Source organism: Monodelphis domestica, chromosome 4 (genome assembly GCF_027887165.1).
Source record: "Monodelphis domestica isolate mMonDom1 chromosome 4, mMonDom1.pri, whole genome shotgun sequence".
Classification (NCBI taxonomy): domain Eukaryota; kingdom Metazoa; phylum Chordata; class Mammalia; order Didelphimorphia; family Didelphidae; genus Monodelphis; species Monodelphis domestica.
Window position 1 is genome coordinate 327,681,676 of NC_077230.1, and position 12,704 is coordinate 327,694,379.

A 12,704-nucleotide genomic window follows, 5' to 3' on the forward strand; every position below is an offset into this window, starting at 1 on the left:
TTAGAACCCAGATCCTCCAGACTAAGCCTGGCACTCTGTCCACTAGCCACCTAGCTAACCCAATAAGTAGCAATTCTTCTACCCTTCAAAGTCAAACTCAAACCCTATATCCTCAATAACATTTTTTCCAAATGCCCACAGTGACCTGCTTCCTCTGAATTCGTATAACACTTACTATCTATACCATACATTTGGCCTTTACTTTAAGCTACCTACCTTATATTATTAGTTACACACACAAACACACCTATATCCTAACTCTCAATTAGATTACAAATTCCTTGCTATTCTATAGAAAAGGCTATGTCATATAGTACCTTCTATCCAGTACTTTTAGGAAGTGGATGTTCACTGAGTGTTTATTGCTATCAATGACGAATCTGATGATAGACATAAAATATGCTGTTTAATTTCTTTATTATATATTTACTATAGAGAATATCAATAACTTCAGGGAATTACAGCCTCTCAAACAAGAATTTAATGTGTCTGTTTACTAGAATAAAATACTGCTTTTGCTTTTATATTTAGCATTTCTTTATTTTCTAAGGGAAAAAATAGCTGAGAATCAAGAAACAAAAGAAAATAAAGAAATGCAAGCTACTCAAAAGCTTCAAGTCTTTATATTACAAATTTTTCACCTAGTAAATGGTCAAAGAAAATGATTTTCAGATGAAGTAATGAAAGCTTTTAATACTTGTGAAAAAATGCTCTAAATCATTATTGATTAGGAAAATGCAAATTAAAACAGCTCTGAGGCATCACTTCAAATTAGCTATAATGACAGAAAATTAAGATGGCAAATGTTGGAGGGGATATGGGAAAACTGAGACACTAAATGTGTCCAGCAAAAAAAATTGCTGGAATTTTAATTCAACCATTCTGCAAAGCAATTTGGAACTAATGTCAAAAGGCTATAAAACTGTGCATGTCCCCTGATGCAGAAATATACTTCCCAAATAAATCCCAAAGAGATCAAATGCAGAAAGGAAAAGAACCCATGTGTAAAAAAATATTTATAGATCTTTTTGTGGTGACAAAGAATTTGAAATTGGGGGGGATGTCCATCAACTGGGGAATAGCTTCACAAGATATGGTACATAATTGAAATGGAATACTTTTATTATCAGGAATAATGAGCAGGATCCCCTAAGTAAAAACTGGAAAGGGGGCAGCTAGGTGGCTCAGTGGATTGAGAGCCAGGCCTAGAGATGGGAGGTCCTGGGTTCAAATCTGATCTCAGACATATCTTAGATGTGTGACCCTGGACAAATCTCCACTCCCATCACCTAGCCCTTACTGCTCTTCTGTTTTAGAACCAATACACATTATCAATTCTAAAACAGAAGGTAAGAGTTATTTTTTAAAAAATCTAGAAAAACTTAGATGAACTGATGCAAGATGAAATGAGCAGAATCAGGATTACATTTACATAGTAAAATCAATACTGAACACTAACCAACTGATTGATCATTCTCAGCATTACAATGATAGAAGACAAATTATGAAGAACTTACAATGAAAAATTGCTATCTACCCCTAGAGAAAGAACTAATGAAGTCTGAATGCTGACTGAAGAATGCTTTGTTAAACTTTATTTTTCCTTTTTGTTTTTTATTTTGTTTTATTGTTTTTTTTCTTTCACAACATGACTAATATGGAAATATGTTTTACGTGACTATACAAGTAATAACCTACATCAAATTGCATGCCATTTCAGGGAAGGGAGTCAGGAAGAAAAGAGGGATAGAATTATTTTTACATGTAAATTGGGAAAAAATAAAATTTTAATTTAAGTTTAAATTGTTCAAAATTTCTATTAAGAAAATCAATGGTAGTCCTAGTAAACATTTAATATCACAAGAGAATGAAACTGATTAGATTTCAAAAAATATTAAATGACTGTTTACTAAAATAATTTTAAATTCAATAGCAAAACATGAATATAGTAAACATTTTTAAACTTTATATAGTATGCAAACAAAACAGCTCCAAGAAAAATTTAATGCTACCTTTTAAAATTATTTTTACTATTATAAAAATACTTTAAAAAAAAATTGATCAATTACGGGTGAGAACTGTATAACACTGGTGCATACAAAGCATTTCATACATTATTTCTTTAACCACCACAATAATACTTTGAGAAAGGATTACCCATATTATCAACCCCATTTTATAGTTGAAATTAAGTGATTTGTACATGATCATACAACTAGTATTAAGTAAAATGAAGATCTCTATTTGACTCAAAGTCAAAGATTTTGACTCGAAGTTAAGGATTTTTTAATAATATTATACTGCCTATTTCATGTTGTGATATGTAACTGAAAAAAAATTTTAAATATTGGGGGAAAGGGGGTACATACCTACTTACTAACTGGTTGACTTTGGACAGAACACTTCCCTTTAATGAGTTTCTGTTTCTTCCTAATTATTTCTCAGGATAGTAAGGCTCAAATGAGATAATCCACATAAGTACTTCACACATTATATAAAATTATTCTTATTATTACTAAACCACCTTCCACAATCATTTTGAGATTATATGAAATCTTATCATTTTAGAAATTAATTTTTATTATAATATGTATAATACATATAGCATGGGAAACAATTTGAATTTATACGAGATCTCCAGGACTGTTGATTATAAGAATCTCCTGAATAGAATATGCAAGTGTTTACTAATAAAATGCAGTTAGCTTCTAATTCTAGCACATATTTTCTCTTTTTTTAAAACCCTTATCTTCGGCCTTAAAATTAAAACAAAGTACAGGTTCAAATGTAAAGTGACTTGCCCAAGGTTACATAATTAGAAAGTGTCTGAGATACTCCTAATTTCCAACCTAGGTCTCTTAACTACTGAGCCACCCACCTTAAAATATTTTCAATTATAATCCTTCAAGTCATATTATTTGTGATTCACAAAGTACTTTGCAACAAAATTTCTGGCTGATTTCAGAAGCATGTATAAAAATTCCAAACATAATTACTAACTTTATATTCTCCTCAACTAATTGACCATAGTGCTGGTATATTTTCTGAAGACCTTAAAAAATATTTATAATATTGTGCTCTCTCACTACAGTATCCAATTTAGCAAAATTCTTAAATATACACTAGATAATATTGCTCAATCAATGGTCTTAGCAGAAATTATTTAGTTTCAGAATTTAGATAAGTATTGTACAAATAACCTTGAAAGTTGTTCAATATAAGTATTTATCTTTTATTAGAATATTTTAACATATTAGCTTGACAATATAAAACTAAATTGAAATTTTTAAACTTAGTGAAAAGTTCTTCAATTTGTAACCCAAAATAGGTTATAGCTCTCAAATGAGCACAGATGCAGTTGTTAAAGTATAAGTATTTAGGGGTTATGAAATAAATCCACCAAAAAAGCTCAGTTATACGGGGGCAGCTAAATTGCTATTACATTGGGAATCAGACCTAGGGATGGGAAATCCTGGGTTCAAATCTAGATGCAAACACTTTCCAGAAGTGGGGATCTGGACAAGTCACTTAACCCCCCATTGCCTAGTCCTTCCCATTCTTATTGGTTCTAAGATGAAAGGTAAGAGTTAAAAAAAAAAAATCCTCAATCCTCTCCATCAAGTCTAGAAAATGAAACACTCTAAATAAAAGAGAAACAAATTTAATAGTAAATCTAGACAGTTTTTCCAAGGATTATTATTTAAAGCAAAATAACTGAAAGGAAAAATTGAAAATGTTATAAGGCTTAGGTGGGACTTATGAATCAACTTGGACTTTTTTTTCAAAAACAGACCACTTGCATCAGTCTTAATGAAAAGATTACTTACCAAGTTGGCCATATAAATTGTTAGCAGACCTCTCCTGTGAGTATTAGAGAGAGAGAGAGAGAGAGAGAGAGAGAGAGAGAGAGAGAGAGAGAGAGAGGAAGAGTAAGATTCAGCATTACTATGATTTCATATTAATATATATTCATACAATGTAGTGGAAAATTATAAAAAAGAAAAAATGTTTGTGTATATATATATGCATACACACTTAATTATGTTCACACATTTTGGAGTAACAATTAATTAGGAAAAAAGGAAAAGAAAGGAAAAGCTCACAAACTGGGGATTGAATAAATAAGCTGCAGTATACAAATATAATGAAATATTACCGTACTGTAAGAAACAATGAATGATTAATTCAGAGAGACAATGAAAGGCTTATATAAACAAATGCAAATTAAAATAAGAATCAGAAAAGCAGCAATAAAAATATTAGCTATAATTAATATAGTGCTTGAATGTTTTCCAAACAACTTTCCAAATATTATTTAGTTTAATCCTCATGATAATTCTGGGCAGTAGGTGCTACTATTATTCCCATTTTGCAAGATGAATAAACTGAAGTAGACAGGGGACAGTGAGTTGCCCAGGATCACATTGCTAGTAAGTGAAAAGGCCAAATGTGAACTCAAGTCTTTTTTACTTCCTTCAAGTGCCAGCTAAAATTACGCCATCCACAAGAAGTCTTTCCCAAATACCTCTTAATTCTAGTCCTTTCCTTCCAAAGCTTATTTCCTATATGTCCTCTATATACCTTGTCTATACATAAATTATTTGCATGCAGTTTCTCTCATTAGATTGTGAGCTCCTCAAAGAGAGTGAATTTCTTTTCCCTTTCTTTGTATTCCAGCACTATGCACACTACATGGCACAGACTCAGCACTTGGGAAATGGTTAGTCTGGGAAATGGTTAGTAACTGAGTGACTGCAAGTGCAGGACTTGTGGAAAGGAAAACTAAAGCAAATTTTGGACTTTCTGCCAATCAGGTGGAACAAACAGCAGTTGGAATATTAGAGAGAAGATATTGACAAGAATGACAGTTGGTGGGGGAGGGGCAATTGGGAGTGGCAGTTGGTCTCATGACTCTCTCTCCCTTCCTGGCCCTCGGACTGAAAGGAGCCTCTCTTCCCAACTGTGTACTCTACCTGGATTCCTGTGATCGTGTCATCGAGCAAAAGGACTTAAGGGAAGCAGTTTGAACTGTAAGGCCGGCCTTTAAGGGCGTGAAACTGAAGAGACAGGCCCAACCAGCCCTGAAAGTCAGAACTTTTCTTCCTCTTGCTGTCTAATGCTAAGACATTGAACTTAAGAAAACTACCATAGCTTAGCATAGACAGGAAAAAAAAGAAATCCTCCACCAGCCTGCAAGGCCTGGCCTCAGCTCAAAAGCTGAGAGAGACTCAAACCCAATCTGGGGAAATCCCTCTTCCCTCATCCCTGATACCTCCCCAATCCAAGCTTGTTATTAAACTTCAACTTTATTTAAATAATCGCAATCAGATAAGAGCACTATCATTTCAAGGGACATAGAGGGAGCTGAACCTCAGGACAGCCATTCAACTATAGACAATCCTTATTGGACCCCTGCTGGGCAACCTTGGTCTGGGGGGAGGCTTGTTCCACAGGTGGATCTGTGCTTACCTGCTCTGCGATATCTTCAACATCAATCCCTAGAGATAACATTCCCTCAGGCTATCTTAGTTGACCCATTTCTTGGGAACCCCATTTTCAAAAATAGCCTCTTGGCAGGGGGCATCCCTCTCCTTTTACCTTACTGGCAGTCATATATCCTCTCTCTCTTCAACTTCTCCATTCCCTGCTACAAAACCTTCCATATCCATTGTTCATCAATCCCCAACCCTTTATCCCTATAAATGTTACAGATTCTATCCACTGTGACACCTAACTGCCTCAAATATACAACATACACAATGACTGAAAGAATGAAAACTGAAAGAACAACAAAACAATCAAAATTAAATGCAGTGAAATTAAAATGAGGAAATTTGGCCTTAAGAAAAAAATGCATCCCACCACACACCCATCGAAATCTCCTTAACAGAGATGAGTCTACAAATATGAAAATACTGAATTAAGCATCAGACTTCTTAATGTTGCTTAGTTTTGCTGAATTTTTTTTCTCTTTCTAATTCTTCTCTATAAAGCATTAACTTCCTGGTGAGTAATAGAACGGCAAATATAGGTGATATAAAAACAAAAGATACCAATAAAATTTATTTTTTTTAAATTTGACCACAATTCTAGCATACTACTTGTCAATTTGAGTTGAGAAAAACCTGAAAAGACTAATGAATTAGGAACTAAGAGAAAATGAAGTGAGCAAAACAAAAGAAAACTGTACACAGTAACAGAAAGAGTATACAATGATCAACCTCTTATCTCAAAACAAGGTTCCAAGATAAACCAAAGGGCCTCATGATTTTAAAAAAATGCTAACCAGAGCCAAAGAATCTGTTAAAATCTGATTGTTGATCAAAGTATGTCATCCTTCAATTTATTTCCTTCATGAGTTTTAATGTATATGTGACATGTAGCTTTAGTTATAACATGGAGAATATATAATTATGTATTCCATGAAAGCACTGGTATTATCTATATCAGACTACTGACAACCTCAGGGTGGGAATCTGGAGGGATGGGAAGTAGGAAGAGAAAGAATCTGTATAGAAAAATGACCCAAAAAATTTGTCAAAAATTGTTTCTACATGTAATTGAAAAAATAAACGCAAAAGAAAAAAATACTATTTGACACTACACTATAAACAAGCCTTCCCAGAATCATATCATAAATTTTGATAATCACACAGAGAGCACAATCTTTAAAAATCTTCAGATCCGGAAAAAAGATAACAATAAGATAAATACCAAAACATTCTCAAAATCCTTGCCTGACCATCTGCATTTATTTCACCAATATTCAACATGACAGAATGAATGTTAGGCTTAATTGATACTGACGGCACTTTAAGATTCATTTTATATTATAAATAAGAAAAATGTGAACTCATTTTTCAAATCAATATCTCAGAGTAACACATGTATAAGAAAAAAGAAAAACATCTCAAATGATTTCTAGTAACCTAAATAGTTGTTATACTAGGTAAAAAAAAAAATTCGTGAAGTACATCTGCTCTCATGCAATCTAAAAAACAACTTAAGTGGAAAAAAATGTTCTAGATTAGTGTTGTCAAACTAAAACAGAAATAAATATATGGAAGCTACATGTCAACTTAGAAAATCACAAATCAACATTATCTAAGTTGTACTGGATTTCTATTTATTTTGTTAAACATTTCTCAATTATTTTCTCAACTGATTGAAGCCCATGTAAAGGAACTGTATAGGCTTCATACTCTACTCTACTCTAGATATTAGACCTGGGAAGATGACGGCGTAGAGGCAGTGAAAGTTCAGACCTCTTAAAAATCCTTCCACACCAATTAAAAACCAAATGTTCCTAGGAAATTGAAAACCAAATCTAACAACAGGACAGAGCTAAGGAACCTTCCTGATGGACTCAAAAGGTACGCCTCCAAAAAGCCTGAATTCGAGAACACTCGGGTTTAAGGGGAAGGAACAAGGAAGGTCCCAGGACCACTCCTGCACCTAAAGTACTGAACCTCCAGCAGTGGCTGGAAACTCTGGGAGGACAAGGGCGCTAGTCTAGAGGGAGTACCTTGCGGGCAACACTGTGCCACGCTGAGGGTCCTAATCACAGGCTGCAGGGAGGCAGCTGGAGGAGAACATCAAAGAAGGCAGCCCAATCACAGTTGAAACACTCCATATTGACCTCCCCTCCATCCCGAGGTTTTGGCCTCAGGGCACATCTAGCTCTGCAAGTTCAATTCAGCTGGGCTTAATCTTATCAAGTCTTCAGAGGGCAGGGACCCTCAACTTCCAATACCCCTCCCCAACACACTGCTCTGTGAGTCTTTTTAAACTCCAAGGATAAAGACTGACAGAAAAGCCCAAACTCATACATCCAGCACATAATAAGAGGAGCAAGACTACAGGCAACTACAGAAGGAAAAGAAGAGCCAAATATGAGTAAACAACAGAAAAAGAAAAAAGAAATTACAATCGACAGCTTCTATCCAGGCAATGAACAAAGAGCAAATGTAACAGAAATGAATCAAGGAACACCAAGCAAAAACACAGAAACTGTAGTGAATTGGACACAGGCTTTGAAAGAACTCAAAATACAATTCAAAATACAATTAAGAGAGCCTGAAGACAACTGGAAAAAGAACTTAAAAAGCAAGATAAGTCATCTGGAAACAGAAAATACTTTCTTGAAAGCCAAAATTAATCAGCTTGAAACTAAGGCAAAGGAGATGAAAGATCAGAAGGAGAAGAATGATAAAAAATCCAAGGGTGAAATTCAGCCTTTAAAAACCAGAATACAACAATTAGAAGCAAGGGACTTCACAAAGCAGCATGAAACTAAAACAAAATAAAAAGAATGAAAAAATTGAGGAAAATATGAAAACCTCATTCGCCAAAAAAAAAAAAAAGATTTAGAAAATTGTTCCAGGAGAGACAACTTAAGAATCATTGGTCAACCGGAAGACCATGACAAAAGAAAACACCTGGACATCATCCTACCGGAAATTATCCAAGAAAACTGCCCCAACATTGTATAACAAGAGGGAAAAGTAGAGATTGAAAGAATCCACAGATAACCTCCTGTACTTAATTCCTAACTGAAAACATCCAGGAATATTATAAACAAATTCAAGAACTATCAGACCAAGGAAAAAAACTTACAATCTGCTAAGAAGTTGTCATTCTGATACCGTGCATTCTGATACTGTGATGGAACTACAATGATGATAACACAGGATCTGGCTACATCTACACTGAAGGACCAAAAGTCAGGGAATATAATAAGAATTAAATTTATATCTAATAATATGATTATTATATAGTATGAGGATTAGTAAGGATCATTAGAAATCAAGGAGTAAAGAGAATACAAAATAAAATCCACATGCCTATGGCTAGTTAATCATTTTTCAAATTTTCCCCACCTTACCATCATCACTGCTCATGCTACATCATGCAAGAAGTAAGAGAGATTGGGAAGTGTTACTGCTAGTTAAATACAAATAACCTGATCTCGCCAACATGGAGACACAGGAGAGATTATGGGGAATTCTGGGAAATACCACTGACTTCTGGGGAATGAAGTCTATGGTTCAAAATCTCCATTTATACAATATGATATTCCGGAAAGAAAGGGAACTAGGTATACAACCAAGAATCAACTATCCAGCAAAACTGACTATATTCTTGCGGGGGAAAGTATGGTCATTTAATAAAACAGAAAAATTCCAAGCATTCGCAAAGAAAAGACCAAACCTGTACAGAAAATTTGATGCCCAAACACAGAACTAAAGAGAATCGTCAAAAGGTTAATTTAAAAAGGGGGTAAAAAACAACAAAAACATGAAAACCAAAAAAAAACCTTTTTTTAAGGGACCCAATAAGTTAAAATATGTATCCCTACAAGAAAAGAGAATATTGGAAACTCTAAAAAATTGTTATTATCACCTGGTTATCAAGAACAGTGGGAACAGTGACAAACTATATAGGATGAAATGCCAGGAAATAAATATGTATATACATATAAGTATATATAAATATATATATATATATATATATATATATATAACTAGAGTTATAAAAAGAAATTAATACTAAGAGAAATAAGAAAAGAAACAAAATGGAGTAAATTTATATGTCACAAATAACCTCATGGGGGGGGGGGCGGGAGAACATCAATAAAATGGAATAATAAATAGGGACAAAAAGGAATACATCTTTTCAGCAGCAAATGGTATATTCACAAAGACTGACTATGTACTAGGGCATAAAAACATTGCAAACAAATGAAAAAGAGCAGAAATAAGAAATGCAACCTTTTCAGTTCACAATGGATAAAATAATAATTAGTAAGGGTAAAAGGAGAGGCAAATCAAAAATTGGAAATATGATTCTCCAAAATCAGTTAATGAACAAATCATAGAAAAAATTAATAATGTCATTAAAGAAAATGATGATGATAAGATCTTTTCAAAATCTATGAGATGCAGCCAAAGCAGAACTCAGGGAGAAATATACATCCTTGAGTTCATATATTAACAAACTAGAGAGGGCAGAGGTCAATGGATAGGGCATGCAAATTAAAAAAAAATAGAAAGTGAAAAATTTAAAATCCTCAGATGAAAACTAGAGTTCCTAAAAATTAAAGAACTTAATAAAACCAAAAGTCAAAAAGTTATTGATTTAACAAATGAGACTAGAAGCTGGTACTTTGAAAAAACAAATAAAAAAGACAAAGTACTGGTCAATCTAACTTTAAAAAAGGAAAGAAAAAATCCAAATTAACAGTATGAAAGATGAAAAGGGAGACCTCACCTCTAATGAAGAGGAAATTAAGACAATCATTAAAAATTACTTTGCCCAATTATAGGGCAATAATTATGGCAATCTAGGTGATATGGATGGACATATATAAAAATATAAATTGCCTAGATTAACAAGAAGAAATAAAATACCTAAATAATCCATATCAGAAAAAGAAATTGAACAAGCCATCAAAGAACTCTCCAAGAAAAAATCCTCAGGAGCAGATGGATTCAAAAAATGAATTCTATCAAACATTCAAAGAACAACTAACCCCAATACTATAAAAATTATTTGACAAAATAAGCAAAGAAGGAGTTCTACCAAATTTCTTTTGTGACACAAATGTGGTACTGATTCCAAAGCCAGGCAGGTCAAAAACAAAGAAAGAAAACTATAGACCAATCTCCTTAATGAACTAAGATGAAAAAAATTTAAGTAGAATACTAGCAAAAAGACTCCAGCAAGTGATCATGAGGGTTATTCATTATAATCAGGTGGGACTGATACCAGCAATACAAGGATGGTTCAATATTAGAAAAAACCATACACAAAAATAACCATATCAACAAGCAAACCAACAAAAAATACCTGATTATCTCACTAGATGCAGAAAAAGCCTTTGATAAAATACAACACTCATTCCTATTGAAAACACTAGAAAGTATATGAATAGAAGGGCTTTTCCTAAAAATAATAAATAGTATATATCTAAAACCATCAGCAAATATCATCTGCAATGGAAAAAAACTAGAAGCATTCCCAATATTATCAGGAGTGAAACAAGGATGCCCATTATTACCTCTATTATTTAACATTGTACTAGAAACACTAGCAGTAGCAATTAGAGAAGAAAAAGAAATTGAAGGTATTAAAATAGGTAATGAGGGGACCAAGCTATCATTCTTTGCAGATGGTCTACTTAAAGAATCCTAGAAAATCATCTAAAAAGCTAGCAGAAATCATCAACAACTTTAGCAAAGTTGCAGAATACAAAATAAACCCACATAATGCTGATGACATCAGCATTTCTACATATTTCCAACACATCTCAGCAGCAAGAATTAGAAAGAGAAATTCCATTTAAAATCACCCTAGGCAATATAAAATACCTAGGAATATATCTGCCAAGACAAGCAACTATATGAACACAATTACAAATCACTTTCCACACAATTAAAACTAGATCCAAATAACTGAAAAAACATTAATTGCTCATGGATAGAATAAGCTAACATAAAAAAAAGACAATCCTTCCCAAACTTCTTTACTTATTTAGAGCCATACCCATCAAAATGCCAAAAAAAACCTTTATACTGAATTAGAAAAAAACATATAAAAGTTCATTTAGGAGAATAAAAGATCAAGGATATCCAGGGAAATAATGAAAAAAAAAAGTGAAGGAAGTAGGCCTAGCTCCCAAACTTCTTTACTTATTTAGAGCCATACCCATCAAAATGCCAAAAAAAAACCTTTATACTGAATTAGAAAAAAAACATATAAAAGTTCATTTAGGAGAATAAAAGATCAAGGATATCCAGGGAAATAATGAAAAAAAAAAGTGAAGGAAGTAGGCCTAGCAGTACCATCCATAAACTGTACTGTAAAGCAGTGGTCATCAAAACAATTTGGTACTGGCTAAGAGACAGAAAGGAGGATCAATGGGATAGACTTGGGGTAAGACCTCAGCAAGACAGTCTATGATAAAACCAACGATCCCATCTTTTGGAAGAAAAATCCACTATTTGATTAAAACTTCTAGGAAAAGTGGAAGACAATATGGGAGAGATTGGGTTTGGATCAGCATCTCACACCCTACACCAAGATAAACTCAGAATGGGTGAATGACTTGAATATAAAGAAGGAAACTATAAGTAAATCAGGTGAACACAGAATAGTACATGTGTCAGATATTTGGGAAAGGAAAGATTATATAGACCAAGGAAGAGTTGGAAAAAATTACAAAATGTAAAATAAATAATTTTGATTACATTAAATTAAAAAGATTTTGTACAAACAAAAGTAATGCAACCAAAATTAGAAGGGAAGAAACAAGTTGGGAAAAAGTCTTCCTAACAAAAACCTCTGACAAGTCTAATTACTCAAATTTATAAAGAGCTAAATCAACTGTTGTAAAAAATAGACTCGAATACAGGACTACAATCCCCACAAGCCTTTGCTCCACTTCCCCAAAATGCTTTGTAATCTCACGGAAATTCTCAGGTGGGCTGAGATTGAGAAGGTATCTAACCTGGTGGCAAAGGTTTTTGGGTCTCTTTTGGACTTCTGTTTTGGGGCAGACATGGCTCTTTCCATAATATAGGTGAGGTCTTGTCTAGGCCTCTGGCTGAGGCACATGTTTTTTCTTACTTGTATATTCTTAAATTCTCAACCTTTAATAAACCTCATAAAATATAATAGTCCTTGCAGAGAGAAACTAATTTCTA

The 12,704-nt window shown here is 33.4% G+C and overlaps 1 protein-coding gene across 2 annotated transcripts in view; it reads right to left on the reverse strand.

Annotated features, from left to right (window-relative positions):
• Positions 1–12,704, reverse strand: part of TMEM135 (transmembrane protein 135) — a 377,165-nt gene that overhangs the window by 288,268 nt on the left and 76,193 nt on the right. For both annotated transcript variants that reach the window (XM_001376587.5, XM_056794888.1), the window contains exon 4: positions 3,828–3,861. In XM_001376587.5, the coding sequence (XP_001376624.1) occupies positions 3,828–3,861 (34 nt within the window). The remainder of the gene's footprint in view (positions 1–3,827; positions 3,862–12,704) is intronic.